Raw genomic sequence first — 19335 nt, 5'->3', positions numbered from 1 at the left:
GAGCAGAGCATCTAGGCAAAAAGGGAGAAGGAAGGAGGAGAGAAAAAGCAAAGGGTGGGGCAGGCTGGGAATTCCAGCCACTGAGTGGGGAGGCCCAAAGATGATCAGAATGGAACGGGCATAGAAACAGACGATTCAGAGGGGACAGAATGATTATTTCATTACCTTTACATGTCAAGGGGCTGTGTCGAGTGTCTCTGGCCATTGTGCAGAGGAAGTTACCTGATGCATTTCCTTTTACTCCTGCCCACAGTAGCACAGACATTCCACGTGTAGAGTTGTTCCTGGCAATTCCCCAGGGCTCCCGGAGTGGTAGATTTCAATTCTTTGATAAATCCCACAGCCTTTGACTTCTAAGTCGGTGACTTCCACTGCCTTCTTTGGAAGATTCTTATCAGGGCCTAGAGCCTGACTCTAAGTTGCTCACCAGGCTTTGGGTAAATTGTAAGTAGTTCCCCTTGAGGAAAATGCTGGGGGCCCCTGATTTGTGCTCACCCAGAGAAACATTGAGAATTATACATTTCTGTTGGTGGGATCTTCAGATCTAATGTTTTCCATATTGATAAGGAATGTTAATAAATGGATCTAATTCAAACCAGTTGCCAGGTGAGTGGGTAGGTTGTGACTTATCTAATGCATATCCTGTTTTCAGATGGTATCTGAGCTACGAGACCATCTTTTGAGACACCTACAGGGTGTAGAAAAGAAGAAAATTGAACAGATGGTTCTGGACTACGTTTCAAAACTGGTTGGTTTTGCTTTTTATTCTCTCTCTCTCTCTCTCTCTCTCTCGCTCTCTCTCTCTATATATAGAGTTATATATATATAATTCTCAGAACACGTTTCAGTGACCTCATTTGTGTGTTTTTCAAATTAGGTTTTTGGAGATCTCTCCCATTCTTAAACCAGTATATTTGGTGCTATTGACTGAGGAAAGAGACATAGAAACCTTAAACAAAGAGAACTTGGTTTTGAAAGTGGCTTATTGCCCTCGTTTCAAATAGTAATTATATACTCATGGAAGCATAGGACAATGAATTTAGTGTGGTTGCCAAATGTTGACATCTCATCTTGGCAACTCTCAGATCCTTATTAAAAAGTAATGATTTCTGTACATGGAGGTTTATGAAGACATGAGAGAACTTGAACTTCAATTCTTAATTAGTTCCAATAGCCCAACTAGGCCAGAGTCTGGCTCAATTGTATAAGTATAACCACATTAGAGTCTACTGATGAGATTAGCCAGTCATTACCTGGTAGCCAATCATTCAGATTGTGTGATCCATATTAATAACACTACTCTATAACTAAATAGAAGTTATGTGACTAGGTTGAATTTTAAGTCTGTCTTGAAAAGACGTATGCTTCAAAAAGCATATGCTTGGAATCTAGAAATGATATGTTTGACACACTTAAAAAAATTGCCCAAAGAACACTCCATTATTCCTCCAAGTTTGGGCAAGACCAGTGTGCAGATGAGCCAGTGGATGAACATAGATTTTTTGCATTAAATTCTGGATGATTACATTTGTTAGATATAACCATCATTTAATCTCTTCATGATTAACTTTAAAATTTTCTGCCTTTATTGCAGTCATTAGTGTCTTTTTAAAATAATATATTTGAATTTCTATAGTAAGGGTTGAATGTCATAGTTTTTAATATATTAGGAGAAGTTGGTATTTTCATATACAAATATTTATAGTCGGGTCATCAAATCTTTCTTAAATCTCCTCAGTTGAACTGTGCCAAGAAGCTCACTTTGTGAATGTGTTACTGATCATCCCATGTTGATATTAACTTGTTTTCTGTATGTGTGTGTGTGTGTTTTAACTCACAACACATTATTTAACACATCCACCTATCACCTCTTTCTGTTGACTTTAAATTTCACCTTCCAAAGTGTTAAGAAGAAGGGTTTTTATTCAAGCATTGTTTTTCGCCATGATTTTAGTTATTAATGTAAAAGTTTTAACACTAGTTTAACAACCTCTAGAACCAGTAGGCCCAGAAATGACACATGTGTCATCTCAGAAAATTCAATGTCCCTGACTTTCTGGCTCCGGCCAGATATCCCTGTCCCTGCCCAGCAGCAACCAGCCGTGCCGCCTACTCCCCTGGAAGAAGGGTGGCTGGGTAGGCTTTCCAAAACGTACCCAAGGGTACTGCAGAACCTGATTATATTGACGACGTGTTTACTCAGCTTGACTTCGGCCAAAGAGAAACTGAGACTCTGTGTCATTGAGGATATACAGTGTCTGCCTCTGAGTCTATGGAGAGTCTATGGAGATCCTTTCTGCTTTCCCCGTTCTTAGCCCATGTGTGCAGCGCTCCATGGAGACCGCCCTGCTACCAACAAACGTGTTCAGTGTAGAATGGGTTTCTTGATAAAGTGCTAAGGTAAAGAAGGTGATCTACTCTGATTGATTATGATCACGGCTTATTGATCACTATGTTCCAGTCAACGTGCCAATGAAATCTTACAACAAACCTATGAAGTACTTCCCCTTCATTTTACAGACGAGGACACCGAGATTTGGAGGGAATTAGGTAACTTGCTTAGGCTTACACAAATAGTAAAATAATAGACTGTGGACTTGATTCCAGTCTTACTCCACAGCTCATGCTCATGACCTCCATTCTGTTCTGTCTTCTTTCTTCTGACTGTCAGCCCTTGGCCCTTGCGGTGTAACGGGCCTAGAGCAAACCCGGTGGCTCTTGACCTTCACTGGTGGATGAGAGCTGTGAGAGTGAATGGTAGGGCCAGGGAGCCGGGCCAGGGAAGCTCAGCGGGGGCACTGCGGCACAGACAGAGGGTGCTCTGTTAGAGTCTGGCGTGTTCAGTCTTTGCATTTTGGATTCCAGTGCCTCAGAATTGACCTCACGAGGGCTGGTTGTGTGTCTGGGCACAGCCTGAATGCCAGCTGCCCTGAATGTGCTTGTCAGAGCCGTGGAGGCATAGCTGCAGGGGCCTTAAGGGGAAGGATAGGAGCAGTGGTTCATGCACTATCTTTATCCTCCAGCTGGATCTCATTTGCCGCATACTGGAAACCATTTGGAGGAAACATAATCTTCATTCCTCGGTTCTCCACTTGTACGCAAGTATTTCTCACTCTCTTTTATCATAGTGCACACAGAGCCAAAAAACCTGATTGTTGTTTTAGCAAAGCTCTTTTGAAACTTACTAGTTCAAAGCAATTCTCACCAGCCCCAGCACCATCTATCTTAGTTGTATACTCAGCATTTAAGGTTATGCCCCGTTATTCTGCCATCCTCTTTCCCTGGCATGTGGATGAGGAGGGAGGGACACGTGAGCAGTACTGCCAAGAAGGGGAATTTAAGTTAATACAATTTGTAATTTGTGTGCCTGCTGTCTGGGTAGATTCTAGACATCAGGCTGATGGTCACTGTTGTTTCATGAGGCTTTCTACAGAGCATCCATTTCACAATTAGCATGAATCCCCCCATACGTGATACTCAGAGCCACTGCTCAGGACACATGGGGTGTCGGAGGTGAGCTCCTTGGTTGACGTGCTGCTTTGTCATTTTACCCAGCAAGGGGCATGGCAGTGCTGCTGAATTTGCAGTCTTTCACATCATGACCAGGATTTTGGACGCTACTGACAGTTTGTGTTTACCTCTGCCTCCTGGTAAGTCTTGGCTCTTTTATCCTTTGGTATAATACATTTGTTCGTTCTTCTTCACATGGGCTCTGAACTTTGGCATATTGAGTTTACTGATGAGACCTGTGTGGGAGAAATTGTGTGTCTGGTGTCACTGTGAGAGATGAGCCCTAAAGTTGGTCTCTGCGGACCAGAGCTCCCCTGACAACTAGACGGTGCTGTAGCTTGGGACTGACTTCAGACAGCCTAGGCTGGGCCCCATACCACCTTCTAGGATAATTTGAACCAGTAGAACTGTGGCGGGGAGCTCTTTCTCTGATGTCTCCAGGCCTAATTTATCTGACGGAGATGTCTGACAGTTAACACTCAGAAAGAAGTTGTTTGGCTTGGTGCCAAGAATTGAAGTGATTCTTATGTGCTTGAAAGCTAGAAATTTCCCTTAGATTTTGACACTGGACCAAGTCAGGCCTCAAAACACCCTTGGGACATGTATATGCAGTCATCCATTTAATTGGTCATTTGTTCATTCAGTCAACAAATATTGGTTTAGCAACTATTACATGCCAGGTAATGTGCTAGAAATTAGAGCAGTTGTAAAGATTAATAAGCTCTAATTAGGAAGATGTGCATATTAAGTCAGTATCCATTATAAGAAATAAGATCCTGTTTGTTATAGACTATCTGCCTTGTGTTCATTATATATAAGTTCTTTTTTTATTGTGTAATTATTGTGTAAGAACACTTAACATGAGATCTATCCTCTTGACAAATTTTTCACTGCACAATACAGTATTGTTAACTCTAGGCACAATGTTGAATAACAGATCTCTAGAACTTATTCATCTTATGTAACTGAAACTTTATACCCGTTAAACAGCAAATCCCCTTTCCCCCTCTTCCCAGCCCCTGGCAACCACCATTATGCTCTCTGTTTCTGTGAGTTGACTATTTTAGATACTTCATGTAAGTGGAATCGTGGGATATTTGTCCTTCTGTGACTGGTTTATTTCATGTAGCTTAATGTCCTCCAGGTTCATCCATGTTGTCATGTATGGTAGGGTTTCATTCCTTTTTAAGGCTGAATAATATTCCATTGTATATTATTTTGGGAGGGGGACTGAGAAAGGGGGTTCAATTTCTTTTTCTTTTTTTTGAGACAGAGTCTCACTCAGTTGCCCTGGGTAGAGAGCAGTGGTGTCATCGTAGCTCACTGCAGCCTCCAACTCCTGGGCTCAGGTGATCTTCCTGCCTCAGCTTCCCAAGTAGCTGGGACTACAGGTACATGCCATTGACACCCAGCTAATTTTTCCATTTTTAGTAGAGATGGGGTCTCACTCTTGCTCAGGCTGGTCTCAAACCCCTGAGCTCAAGTGATCCTCCCGCCTCTGCCTCCCAGAGTGCTAGCATTACAGGCGTGAGCTCCATGCCCGGCCCCATTGTATATATGGTCTACGTTTTTATCCATTTATCTGTCAATGCACATTTAGGTGGTTTCCATATCTTGGCTATTGTGAATAACGCTGTAATGTACATGGGGGATACATGTATGTATCTCTGCAAGCTCCTGATTTCAATTCTTATGGATATATACCCAGAAATGGGATTACTGGACCATATGTTAATTCTATTTTTAAATTTTTGATACATGTATGTATCTCTGCAAGCTCCTGATTTCAATTCTTATGGATATATACCCAGAAATGGGATTACTGGACCATATGTTAATTCTATTTTTAAATTTTTGAGGAACTTCCATACATTTTCCACCGTGGCTGTACCACTTTACATTCCCACCAATAGTGTATAAGGGTTCTAATTTTTCCACATTCTTGCCAGCACTTATATTTTGTGCTTTTGATAATAGCTATCCTGAGAGGTGTGAGGTGATATCTCTTTGTGATCTTGATTTGCATTGCCCTGATGATTAGTGATGTTGAGCTTCTTTTCATATAATTTTTGGCCACTTGTATGTCATTTTTTGAGAAACGTCAATTCAAGTCCTTTTTCTTTTTTTTTTTTAAAGAGACAGGAGTCTTGCCTCAAGCAACCCTCCCACCTCAGCCTCCCGAGTTGTTGGGTTTACAGGCATGAACCACTGTGCCTAGCACTTTGCCCATTTTTTAATCGGGTTATTGTTTTCTTGCTATTGAACTGAGTTCCTTAAGTGTTGTGGAGTATTAACTCCTCATTAGATATATGCTTTGCAAATATTTTCTCCTGTTGCATAAGTTGTGCCTTCACTCTGTTGATTGTTTTTCTGTGCAGAGCTTTTTAGTTTGATGTAGTCCCACTTACATATTTTTACTTTTGTTTTTTGTACTTTTGTTGTCATATCCAAGAAATCATTGCCAAGGCCAATGCCATAGCATAGAGCTTTCCCCCTATGTTTTCATCTAGGGGTTTTTACAGTTTCAGGTCTTACATGTAAGTTTTTAATCCATTTTGAGTTGATTTTTGTGTTTGACAAAGATTAGGGTCCCATTTCATTCTCGTGCATGTGGATAGCCAGTTCTCCCAACATCATTTATCAAAGAGACTATCCTTTCCCTATCGTGTGTTCTTGGTGCCTTTGTTGAAGACTGGTTGCCTATATGTGCACGGGGTTTATTATTGCATATAAGTTCTAATGAGGGTTAAGCTTTATGATAGCTATAACTACACAATATGTGTCAGCTGGTTTTATTTAGTTCATTCATATATATCTATCCATCCATTCATCCATCATTAATTCATTTCTTTGTTTTAATTAAGCCAACACCTATATGGTGCCCATTTTGTGTACTTCACATAAAAATTAGCACATTTAATTTTCATAACAATCCAAGTGGTGGAAACGTAAATTGAACCACATTAAATTGTCAGTATTCAACCAGTTTTTGACCAATAAAAATGGCACTTTCATATAATCTCACTTAATATTGCTTCTAGTTTATAGATGGAAAACTAAGGCCAGAAAGGCTAAATAATTTGCCTAAAGTCACACAGCTATTAAGTGACAGAGCTAATATTCAAATTCAGGTACTCTAGCTCCAAAATCTATGCTTTTAACTACTGTTCTGTGCTGCCTGTTGAATTTTATGTTCCAGTTGCATTAGTCGATGTTGAAAGTGGCTATTTATGGGCCCAAAGAATCCCCACAGTATATCTCACTTTTATGAGATATACTGCATTTATGATATGTCTGCATTTATGATATGTCTGATACAGTTTGAAATCCTTCATGCTTCCTCCTTCTATATGTCTTATTTTAGAAGATCTCCTCGTAGTGGAGGTACGAAAGGAGTTTCTTTTCACTATAAAGGGATTCAAAAGTGACCATTCATGAGGTGAATGGATGGTTTACAATTATCCCAATGGAATATGAATTATCAGGTGGGTTTCGTGAAAACTACACATGGCTTTCTGGCTTAAATTATTTAATTATTTCTTTTTTTTGAGGCAGAATTTTGCCATGTTGCCCAGGATGGTCTCAAACTCCCAGCCTCAAGTGATCCTCCCACCCCAGCCTCCTGAGTAGTCTGGATTAAATTCTCAATTGTTAACAAAAAACCTTGGTAGGGGAATAGATTGAAAATTTCAGATTTATTCACCACAGATGTTCAAATCCTTTTTAAAATAAATGAAACTGACTTAGGACATTATTATGCCTAACCAAGCATAAAAATCCATTTTCTACAGAACTCACATTCCTTCATGGGGATAGGAAGGGAAAACATGGAAAAATGTTCTCCATAGCGATTGAGCATTATTATGAGTAAACTTAATGGCTTGGTGTCCATGGGTCAGGTAAGGAAGAGCAGTTTCTCTCTCCTTTTCCCTTAAGTGTTTATTTCCCTCCAGCGACATGAAAATAGAGGGGTGAAGTGACAGTGCAACGTGTGTGTGCGTGCCACCTTCATGTGTGTATAAATTCAGGGTGCTTACATGTGTACACGTGTAGGCATGCTCACTTCCCAGGCCTACTGCACTGGTGAGGACTGTTTGAGTGCCACGTGTCAGACACTTATGACCTGAATTGGTTAAAGAAAAGAGGGGAATGAAGACCACAAAAAAGAAGTCATGGTTTAGAGTGAAGGTATTTGCTGTTTAGAAAGGACCTGTGTTCTCGCTGGCTAGAGGTGGTCAGGAGCCCTGGAGGATGAGGACTAAAGTTGGAGGGAACAGATGCGTAGGTATAGCCAATTTGCTCTGGTGATAAGAGCTGACATCGGGAAAGGGAGCCAGGAACGCACTGAACTTGGGACTGTGCCCTAGAGATAGAGGATGTTGGGTCGCCAGGAATCTTTAAAACATGGACACAAGGCTGGAGGAGAAATTTGGAATCCAAGAAATCAATAAAATCAGTAATCTAGTATAAACTTTTCCTCAGAAATAATTTGTAACATTTTTTTAGTTTGGGAAGAATTTCTAAATGCATTTGAAAAATCCCATGTTGATTAGCTAGTAAAATTCATGATTTTTTTTTAGTTCAGGAAAGCCAGTAGACTCATCCTGTCAGCCCATTAACATATGCTTGTGGGCAGAGTCTGTACTTCATTTGACCCTTGATGTTACCAGGACTTAAGACTGTCCCACTGCGTGTGATTTAAGTGCTCAGAGAAAATTCAATGATTTCTCTGAATCCATGCCCTGCTCCCTGGGCATCATTCCTTTGCATGATTCTTCTCCATCATTCCCACATTCAGTCTGTCTCCAAGCCTGTACGTGTCACCCTGCCTCTGACTCTTTCCCTCTTCGTTCATTGTCGATGTCGTGTTATGTGTTCAGGCAATAGGCTCCCTGCGGGTCTTCATACCTCCTGTGGCAAACTGTTAACTCCAGTCCATTCTTTGCTTGTTGCCACATTAATATTTCAAAAGTAAAACTCAAATTCTCTTTCTGTCCTGCTCAAAAACTTTCAGTGCCTCCCCAAAGTCTCCTAAATTAATAAATTCCCTGCTGTCATTCAGCATTCAACCTCAGTCACATACACTGCAAGCACAGAACTGGTCACATTAAGAAAATGTGATTATTTGATAGTCTGCCTCCCCCGTGAGACTGCAAAGTGCATGAGAGCAGCATTTGTGCCTGTTTTGCTCATTATTGTACCCCTAGCCCCTTCCCCAGTGTACGGAAGGGATTTGCTGAATAAACCTCTCCAAGCTTACCCCTCAATCATTCCTCTCTCATACAAGATTCCAACTCAACTGGATCATTTAATGTGTCCTGAATTTGCCCCACACTCTCTCACCTTCGGGCCTCTGTTCATATTGTCCCATTAACACAGCTGCCAGTTACTGAGGCAGGATGATATTATGGTGAAAAGCCCAGGCTAAAATCCCACAGCCTGCACTCAAATTTCAACTCACTACTTGCTATTTATATAATCCTGGGCAAGTTTCTTAGCTCCTTGTGAATCTTAGTTTCCCCACCTGTGAAACGGGAGTCTAGTCATTCCCACCCCATGGTGATATGTGAGGATGAAATGAGCCAGTGCACAGATTGAGGGTCTCAGTACATGGTCCAGTACTGGCCACTGTTCTTAGGCTTTTTATAGACCTGGCTGTAGTTCTCAAAGCAGCCCAGTGGAGAGAGGTCCTAGTGATTCCACTGTGGGGATGGAGAAATAGAGGCCCAGAAGGTCTTAGTTACCTACAGCTGGTAAGGACTACAGCAGGATTCTCACCTAGATCTGCTCAGGCTGAACCTGGCTTTTTCTACTGTCTCCATTCAATGTATTCTCTTGCCTCATTTCTACTCCTAGAAGTTGCATTTATCCTTCAAAGCTCCCCTCAAATGCCATTGCTTCCAAGAAGGCTTTTTCTGATACTCTCCTGGTCTGATATCTTCCCCCATGCATGTTGCTTTTATCTTTTGTCATTAATAGTATAGGTAGCGCTCTAGGTTGGTGTGGGTAGCACTCCCCGTGAGACCCAGGTTGAGAGAGTGCCCACCTCTGTCGAATCCCTACAGATCAGGCATAAAAACTGTTCCCTTCTGGTCCAAATGTTTTTCCCTGTAGCAAAATGGTCCCCATCCCAATAATTAGCCTGGGTGTATGGTGTTTGAAGCTCTTCTCTTTTGCTATCTGACTATAGAACTACAAACATATTAAACTGAGAAACCACTTTTCATTGAGCAGAACTTGCCTCTTTTTGCCTAGGAAGGGACCCTAGGAGAAAGGAATATATACTTGGCACTTACTGTATGCCCAGCACAATATTTAGTTGTATTAATACAAAGAAGGAAACTTAGACCTTGTCTTCAAGGAATTTAGTTGACTGCAGGTGCCAAGCACTGAGCTAAGTGCTCTATTCACGTGATCTATTCGTCCCCTCCAGGATGCCGGAGATGCCGGCTGACTATTGCCCTCCTGGATCTCTCGTCCTAGGTTTTCACACTCTGCACACCATCCTTGGAGTTCACTGTCTCCCTTTGCACAACCTGCTGCATTACATCGATAGTGGATTGTTGCTTCTCACGGAAACAGCTGTCATAAGGCTCATGAAAGGTAAGAGACCCCGAGTTTGCCAGAGCGCTAGTCCCACCTGAGCACTACCAGGGCTGGCTTCCTGGATGTGTGACCTGTGTAGTCACTCGGGGCCGGCTGCACTCAGAAGGGTCTTATGCTCCGTTTAATGCTCTGCATTAAATCTTGATATTCTTAGTATTTGAACAAGAGCCTCCTCATTTTCACATTGCACTGAGCCCCACACATTACATAGCTGGTTCTGTGAACACAGTCCATTTCCTGTAACCAACCTATGGCCAATTTAAAGTGCCTTAGCCCTCAAGAGGCCCCAAGGGACTTCTCAGTGTACACACAGGTATTGGATTTCTTTTCTGTACATGAGGGCTAGGAGACTCCATAGGACTGTTTCTCAAGAAAGTGCCATGAAATGGCTTACTTTCAGATGACTAGCTTTGACATCTCAGAGTTAGACCTGAAATGCAACAAAAATGAGAGACACAGTGCTTATGTGAATTTGAACTTTAGGGTCTGTAGGATAATCACTCAAATTACTCAATTATGATATTTTAATACATGAGTTTTGTTAATATAGATTTTAAAGCAGTTGTCATTCCTCAAGGGTACCTTCTGTTTTAAGTTGGGCAGTAAAATTGCTTTGTGCCTGGCAACCTGTTACAGAAAAAATCCCTCTTTATTCGGAGAGTCACAAACCGAAGTTTTCAAAGTGTTGTTAGATTAGCTTGAGAATACAAGGTTGGGATATGTATTACCAGGATGAATCACTCAAATATTAATACCTCACTGCGGTATTAAAATGGATATTCCTGTTTTGTTTGCCAACCTCTAACTTTCTTGTAGATCTGGACAATACAGAGAAAAACGAAAAACTAAAATTCAGCATCATTGGACGGCTTCCTCCGGTAATCCCGAATTATATTTTATTTTCTCCCTAAGCCTTGGCATGACCCTCCTTCAATTTCTTCTTGCAAGAGGAATGTTTACTTGCTTTGGGTTAAAGTCAATTAAATTGTTTCACTTTTTTAGCTCTTTCCAAGAAATCCCATCCATCTCCACCCCTGTCAGCCGTTTCCCACTGGGCCTACAAACTGCCAGCTCTTCTGGCTCTGCGCTCGCCTTGGCACAGCCCAGGAAGAGCATTTAGCCATTTTCTCCTCTTAGGAAACCACACTAATATTTATATCTGAGTCCGAGAAGGAGCGACAGGGGAAACATGTGCTTTTGGCATTTAAACTGATAAATTTAAATGCAGGTGAGGTCAGAAGGTTCTGGAACTGCATTTCTTCCTACTGCATTTGTACTGTGGCAGGAAAACATTCCCAGGTCAAAGGAAAAATGAGAAACATGAGAGGAGGAGTTATGAAGGCACTCCTGTGTGTGTGTGTGGGGGGGGGATATTAGCTTACTGAGTCGGAAATATTATGAAAATATGAAATTCCAGTGCAAGGTTGTCCGAGCCTCTGATTCGGCAAACTCCCTGACCCTAAGAGCCCCAGCCAGTTCTGTCCGATGTTTACATACCTTGAGCGCTGTCCTCCCACGAAGGGCCGTCCTTGCCTTCTGGACCTAATGTCTTGCTCCGTAGCAGCCCCTCCCCTGCAGGTTTACTGGAGCAAAGGCAAGAATAGAAAACAAAGCATATTTTCCATAGCTAGATCTCTCTGGGGGAACATTGCTGAACATTTAGTTTGATTTTCTTTTCCCCCCAGTACTCTTAGGGAATTAAAATCTGCTAGGCAAGACAATGGCAGAGAAGTTGATGTACACATGCCTACACCCTTTAGTTTCCTGTCAAAACATCAGTTAGAGTTGGCATGCACATCTCCAGGTTTGAAGAGTAGCAGATAAACTCCGTTTCAGATAAAGAATTTGGCAACATCAGTGTATAAACTGCTTTCCTTGAGGTAGCATTTAAAGGAGTATTTATTCAAAATTCAGAAGCATATCTCATAGGAACATGGCCTTTCTTCAACAGTGCTTAATCATAAAGGGCCTGTCGTTTAGACTTACTACTTTAGAATAATACTTTTAAAATTATGAATAGATATAAGGTATGTTTATTTAATGCAGTGTGAGATATATTCTCCTCCACATATTTTCCAATTTGCATAATAGCTTATTGGTCAGAAGATCTGTAGACTTTGGGATCATCCTATGAGTTCTAACATCATTTCACGCAACCACGTGACACGGCTGCTACAGAACTACAAGAAACAGGTGAGTCTATGAGACACAACCAACTAAATGCTTTTTGGATCCTATATGCCCATTTCAACATATCCATGTGGGCAGCAATTGTAGCTCTTATCACTTTATTTAAATTTGTGCTCTTTTTGGAGAATCAACTTATACCAGAAGTGGTTTCCCTTTTAGCCTTGGAATTCTGTGATTGACAAGTCGTCATTCAGAGTAGAATTTCTACCTCTGAACTACTTCATTGAAATTCTGACAGATATAGAATCCTCCAATCAAGGTAATTCACTCCTCTGTTCTCAGGGTTTTCTACTTTTCTGTTGATACATCAGTTCGCCCCTATTCACTTGTGTGAACTGTTTCTTCCCAAGATACTTCTTACTTACAAGTAGGTCCTTATTGCAATTGGTTTTCATTAACAATTTATACAATTTACTACCTAGAGTAAATTACCAAAGGCATAATCACCTTTGAAGTTTTACAAGGGTTTAAGGGGTTTAAAGCCCATTTTCTTGATAGAAATGCTCTTTCTTGGTGTAAAGTTTAATAAAATTTAACACGTTCTCAGAATAATATAAAATATAAAACAATTATGATTTTGGGGAGCTATAGGGCACAAAGTTATAAATGTTCTATGGTTCCATAGTCGCTCTTCCTCCCCCACCCCCACTGTTTTTCTTTTCCCCAGATCTGTATGCTGTTCAAGGACATGACAATGTGGATGCGGAATTTGTAGAGGAAGCCGCTCTGAAACACACCACAGTGCTTCTAGGCTTATAGAAGAGAAAATGTAATTGGATCTGCTTCTAATATTTTAATCTTGCTCATTAACTTTATTCTTGTTGAGACTTCTTTAGCAACATTTAAAATTGGTAACAAAAATCTGAATATATTGTTGAGCCATCTGAATTTTGATTGGGTCTTTGTTCAGACAGAACTAAACTGCTGTACCTCATTCCAGTTGTGAATCACCATTGAGCATTCAAGTGTAGAGAAATGAATAGTCCAAGGAGGCAGACAATGGCATAAATGATGCTCTTCCTAGTGGCTTGTCTCCCTAGCTCTAGCTTAATAGGCCAAGAGCTAGTTTCTGTTGCACTCTTGACATATGCTTTAAAACTGTAGGGAACAGTGGTTGGAAAGCAAAAACTAGGTATGTCATTGAAATAACATATAAAAAGCAGAAAAATATTGCATAAGAACACTACTTGGAAAGAGGCTAATTTTAAAAAAAAAACTGAATTTGGACTAAATCAAATCTGCCATCTCCAGTACAGAATAATTTGTAACATACAGTAATTTGTGCTTAGTATTTAGAGTGGTGTTTGTGTTTTGATAGTTAAGATTAATCTGTATTTAATTTTTTATATTTATAAAAGTTTGATTTAGTAATATCTTGTCATTAAAAAGAACTCTGAAAGTTTTGGCCTGACTTTTCCTGTTTTTTGAAAATAGCCTTTTTATTTGAGCCAGGACTCATAAGTCCATGAACATGTTCCTCCAGTGGCCCTCACGACGCCTGACTGGTTCTACCATTTTCCTTTTTCTCTTTTCTACAGTGACTTCATTCTGACCCAAGGTCAGCCCATAACCCTTTGCTTTTCTCTCTTCACACTGAACTTGTGAAATTTTAATGATTATAAATATCACTAGCTGGTATGATCATTCAGTTTATTTTCTAAAGTCATTGTATTGTAAAAATTGTCCTTTCCTATAGAATTTCCCTTTTGGGTCAAACACTTCATGGGACACCAAGACTCAAAATCTTGGTGCCAAATCAGCAATGCAATGCTGATTCTTTCTCTTGATAAGGTCATTGTCTTTCAATCCCTGCTTTCATTCCTTTTCATACCTGCATTGTTTCAGCTGCTTCCTAAGGTCTAATTTATCCAACACATATTTGAGATAAACTTTAGTTTGATCCTGTCACTCTGCTCATAATCCTTCAAAAACTTGCCATTCTTTACAGATAAAGTTCAAACTCCTTGACTTACAAGGTTTCCCAAATTCCAGCCTTTTACAATATGAACACTCAGTCCAGCCAGGCCACTTCACTGGGCCTTGAACACAACTTTTCTCTTACTTCCAAACCTTGCTCAGGCTATTTTCCTCACCTGGAATCCCTCTCACCTTTTAAAATCTTATTCATGTTCAAGGGCCAGATAAAAATTCCCATTTGACTGTGGTCCAGGCCATTCCAGCACGTGGTGGTGCCTTCTCTGAACCAGTAAGCATACATTGTAATATGTAAGCATAAATCCTTGTGATTTCTAAAAAATATTTTTCTATTAAGTTGTTCACACCTCCTATGTGTGTATTTTTTGAATCCTCAATGAGGTTACTGATTCCTAGACACAGGAATGATGTTTAAGTATTATGCAGTGTCTCCTTGTGTTAACCACATGGCTTATACAGTGTTACTTATCAAGGGCACTCCCAAGTAGTTGCTTTTTAATGACTTCACAAAGCAATCAGGTTAGATTTAGGACTCATAGACTGAGAATGAGATTAAATTTCTCTCTAGTCTGGCAGGATGGGGGCTTGAAACAGATTATGTGTGATTTAGCAAAATGAAGGGATGGTGATATTTCTTACTCCACGTTGTGACAAAATTCATAACTACTACCACTACTAAAGATTGTTTCAGTGTATTAATGAATGAAAATCACATCTTTCAAAACTACATGAGAACCTTGTACATGAGCAAATATGTCAGAATTAGGAAAATACACTTGGGTGAAATGCAATAAAATTAGAGTAATGAAGAAAAGTAGAACTGGCCTCATTTTCAGTTCTTTCCACTCACATGTAAAGTTATAAATATTTTAACTGAGATTTTGAAAAATCTGGTATCAGAACTTTATTTACAATAATGTGAAAAATCTGGGTTTATAAGGAAGATAAATTTAGGGCATAACTATTTTTGCAGCAAAGGGATTCTTGTAAAAAGAATCGCCATAACATTACTTTAGAAATGACAAGCCTCACTACTGCTTTTTGCATGACTTAGGTTTACCAACATTGCCTTCAAGTGCCACTTCTCACTCAACAAAGTGAGTTATGCCTTTGTGATACTTGGGATATTTTCCTTTTCAAATATTCCGCATTTTTAAAATACATACATTGAACAGTATTTTTTCTTTAATGAGCAAAGACCACTCTGCTAGTTTCTGTACTTCATTGAAAATTGTTTTATTTTTAGTGCATTTTTATAGCATCTTGCCAACTACATATTTCTGAAATATCAATATAAAGAGTAAAAAAGCAACTCAAATATATTGTTTGACTTAATTGTAAGACAATTTTATGTCCTCAATATTATGTAAAATTTAGCTGGTGTAAAAGGAAACCATGTTCTACTGTTAATTGTGGTTACCTTATTTATCTGTAATTTTACAACTATCCTCACATTTTCCAGGTGTTGGGTACAAGGAAGCCTGTTTGAAGTCCTCTCCTTGAGAGCCTGGGACTGGTTCACATACTCAGATTTCAATTGGCTTTATAACAGGTTTCCTTATGTGCCTCATATTGGCCCCAGGTTCGCTGGGCTTAAAAGGAGCCAAAGCGCCATATGGTTTTGGCAAAGGAAGAGTGGCGTCTGCTTCTGGGATGTAGGCATTTGGACGCTGCTCTGCGGTCGTGTAAACTCCATTGGGCAGCAGGTGACTGTCTGCTTCCAGGAACTCCTGCAAAGAATGATTTTTCCTTTTCACTTTTCTGAAAACTCTGGTGAAATCACTTCATCCTTGGGTCCCAAAATACACAGCTGGGCAGTCTTTGGGGATTATCAGCCAGCACAGCCAAAGGACAAAAGAGTAGGAGGGTGGCGTCACCAAACACGAGCACATGTGTGCATGTTGTATCTCACTGGAACAGGCAGTACTGCTCTAGCATCACACTGTTCTGCGGGGTGAGGGTTTCTATCAATAAAAGACTGTTGGTGGGTCCTAAACGTTCTATGTTCCAACCTCAATTATCTGTTATCAAGCACTAATTATTTCCCTATTTTTGACAAAGGCAGGACCACATATTTCCTTTGGTAAGTCGTTGATGAGGAAATGTTACAATAGAAGAGAGAAAGGATTGAAGTGGAAGCAGAGAAGAAAAATGGCCAGCAGCTTGCTTTGAGTCTCAAGGTCTTTAAGATTCTGCCTGTGCCTCTGAGAAAGTCTCTTATGGCCACAAAAATAACTTTACACAATGGAGACAGGTAAATGACAGTGGGACACCACAGGTAAAATCTGAATGCCCTAAAATGTATAGTCCCAAACCGTATGGAGATTACAAACCCTGTGCTGGGGCATTCCTAGTGTATGCGTGGAATACAGCTTTTTCTTGGGTTAGGGAGTGAACGGTGGTCCTTTTGTGTGACATCACGTGACAATCTAAGAGTGTGCTGTATGTCCCCAGGATGCAGTCTCCTTGGAAGAGATGCCTAATTCCATTCTAAGAATATTGAAAGGTCACGGGTAGACAGAAGAACTGGGCATCCACCTTGCAGGTGGAGCCAGTGACAGACCCAGACTCAGGCCAGTGGTGGGAGAAGGTGGCACTGAGGCCCGTGCTGTGCAAGTTAAGCATCTGCAGAAGGCTGTGGCGATCGTAGTATGGCTGCAGGCCTCCCAGTGTGTTGTGGAGGCCACAGGACATGGGCATGGAAGAGTCAGGTGTGGTCTGAGCAGGGGTGTGAAGACAGAGACGGGAGACCTGTGCCTGCCTGGGCATTGCGATGCTGGGGGAAGGCCCGGAGGTGAGGCTGTCGGGTGGGCCCTGATGCTTTCCAAGTGTCCTTCAGGGAGGGCTATGGCTCTTTGGACTGCTGAACTTACCTATGTAATATAAAAAAAAAAAAAAAAAACCTTGTAATGACTATTGGGACTTTGTGTGTGGTAGAGTGGGAAATTGTTCCTATGTTGTGGGAAGAATGACCCCTGAAAGCAGCCTCGCCTGGCACAAATGCAAAACAGGAGCCAAAGCTTACCCGAGACTTCTCAGCAATGGCCAAGGCACACATTTCTTCATCTCGAAGGGCCTTCAGCCATTCTTTCTCAATCTCCTTATTGAGTGGCAGACCCCTCTCCATCCTGGAATTGCAAGAGAAGATGAATTCTTCTTTCTCCTTGACTTCCTTCTGCAGTTCAATGGTCAGGGCTTGTTTCATGGACAGCTCAGCAACCAGAGCCATCAGCTTTTCAGTAGCATCTTTGATCCTTTTCTGGTAGCCGTTCATCTAGAATGAAAGAGCCCAGGGCTTAGACTGTGTATACGTGCCATCAAGACTTGCAGGAAATGGCAGGCTGCTGGCTGTCTATAATGGTGGGAGGCATTCTTTCCCGAAGGAAGGGCAGTCTAACTGGGGCTTCATAGAAATTAGGCACTGGAAGAGACCGCAGATGGAGCCCAACACCCTGGTGTGTAAAAATAAGGACAAGGAGAGGAAAGAAAAAGATTTGTTATCTAATTGCTGGACTTGGATAGCATTGAGGGGAATAGTTTAAGGTCTATTTTTTTTAAGAGGTGAGGAGAGAGGAAAAAATGTTCTTGCCTAAGTTCTGACCTAATTTTGCCGTGTTATTAGCTTGTCACTTATCCAGGGGAAAAAATCTGGTAAAACAAACTCTTTGCTTATACAAGATAATCAGCCAAGGTCTTGATGTGAAATGATTTTTTAATGAAAACTATCACCTCAGTGTGTTAGCATTGTTGATCATAATTTCTGGGATGCATCCTTCTTAGGTCAGAAGCAAGCATGAGCTGAGCAGGGGACAATTTGGTCAATAATTTGAAAGGGGAGATGTTCCTGTATTGTTTTTTAAACTTTTCATGTCAGCTATTTAGCATCAATAGAGTTAAACAAGACTAACTGAAAGAAATAACTTCAAGAGATAGGAAAGAAGTAAAACTGGAACTGGTGGTTCCTGTAAGCTTCTTGCTTGCAGAAGGTGAACCTTTTAGTGTGGCCATAGCCATGGTGGGGAGGTTGAGTGGTGGCACCTCCACGACAACACTCACCAGAGTTCCTCTTACTTTGCTTTCTTGCTTTCTTCGTACCATGTCGCTATACTGACATTACATATGTATTTGGGTATAGTCTGTCATCCTGTAAGAATGTACTCTTCACGAGGACAAGGACTATGTGTTTTATTCATCATCATAGATCCATTATCCAGGGCAGTGCTTGGAATATAAGGGGCACCAAACAAAATGAAAACTAAATATTTTCTGAATGAATGAATTCTTAGTCTATTTTATTCTTCAGTCTTTTGGATCAGGATAAATTCAGACATGAAAATGAAATTCCAAATGCTACACCTAAACTTGAACACCTTCCTCTCCTAACAGAACATACACTCATAACTGCACATCTGCTCAGAGAAATGTTGCTGCTAGTCCTTTGCCTGCATCTGAAAATGTAATAACTAATTTTTATAGACAAACTTCGTCTCCCTAAGGATGTTGGGAATATGAATTTTTATGACTCTTCTACATTGAACTTTTCGGAAGCATGTTTGAATAGAAATGACTACCGTTTAAAGTTTCAATGATGAGTCATTATCTTAACGGGGTATAAATGCTTTTGTTACATGGATACTTTTTATAATGCTTAAGTCGGGGCTTTTAGTGTGACTGTCACCCAAGTAGTGTTCATTGTACACAGCAGATAGGTTCTTAACCTTCCCCCCACGCTTTCCTCTTCTTGGATTCTAATAATCTTTATAGCTCTGTGTCCACATGTGCCCATGAATTAGTTCCCAATTATTAAAGAGTACATAGGGTGTTTGTTTTTCCATTGCTGAGATACTTAGGATAATGGTCTCCAGTTCCATCCAAGTTGCTGCAGATGATACTATTTCACTCCTTTTTATGGTGGAGTAGTACTCATGATGTGTATATATACCACATTTTCTGAATCCATTCATGAATTGATAGGCACTTAGGTTGATTCCACATCTTTGCAATTGTGAAATGTGCTGCAATAAACATTCGTGTATAGGTGTCTTTTTGATAAAATGACTTTTTTTCCTTTAGGTAGACACCCAGGAGTGGGAT

The 19335-nt window shown here is 40.6% G+C and overlaps 2 protein-coding genes across 13 annotated transcripts in view; one reads left to right on the top strand and one right to left on the bottom strand.

Moving 5' to 3' along the window:
• LOC123647084 (gamma-secretase activating protein) overlaps window positions 1-16387 on the top strand; it is a 92413-nt gene extending 76026 nt beyond the window's left edge. For 6 of the 9 annotated variants that reach the window (XM_045564293.1, XM_045564298.1, XM_045564299.1 and 3 more), the window contains 8 exons: window positions 653-748; window positions 3024-3094; window positions 3556-3650; window positions 9994-10113; window positions 10933-10994; window positions 12208-12309; window positions 12466-12565; window positions 12974-13710. In XM_045564293.1, coding sequence (XP_045420249.1) covers window positions 653-748; window positions 3024-3094; window positions 3556-3650; window positions 9994-10113; window positions 10933-10994; window positions 12208-12309; window positions 12466-12565; window positions 12974-13065 — 738 coding nt within the window. In that variant the 3' untranslated portion in view covers window positions 13066-13710. Of the gene's footprint in view, window positions 1-652; window positions 749-3023; window positions 3095-3555; window positions 3651-9943; window positions 10114-10932; window positions 10995-12207; window positions 12310-12465; window positions 12566-12973; window positions 13711-16302 lie in introns of those variants that run through there. The other 3 variants (XM_045564295.1, XM_045564294.1, XM_045564297.1) reach the window with 3 other exon arrangements.
• Window positions 15458-19335, bottom strand: part of CCDC146 (coiled-coil domain containing 146) — a 192583-nt gene continuing 188705 nt past the window's right edge. For all 4 annotated transcript variants that reach the window (XM_045564288.1, XM_045564291.1, XM_045564289.1 and 1 more), the window contains 2 exons: window positions 17267-17515; window positions 15458-15971 (listed from right to left, as the gene is read on the bottom strand). In XM_045564288.1, the coding sequence (XP_045420244.1) occupies window positions 15768-15971; window positions 17267-17515 (453 nt within the window). In that variant the 3' untranslated portion in view covers window positions 15458-15767. The remainder of the gene's footprint in view (window positions 15972-17266; window positions 17516-19335) is intronic.

The sequence above is a fragment of the Lemur catta genome, chromosome 11, assembly GCF_020740605.2.
Source record: "Lemur catta isolate mLemCat1 chromosome 11, mLemCat1.pri, whole genome shotgun sequence".
Lineage (NCBI taxonomy): Eukaryota > Metazoa > Chordata > Mammalia > Primates > Lemuridae > Lemur > Lemur catta.
Note: the sequence above shows the minus strand (reverse complement) of the source record. Positions and strands in the feature narration are given on the sequence as shown.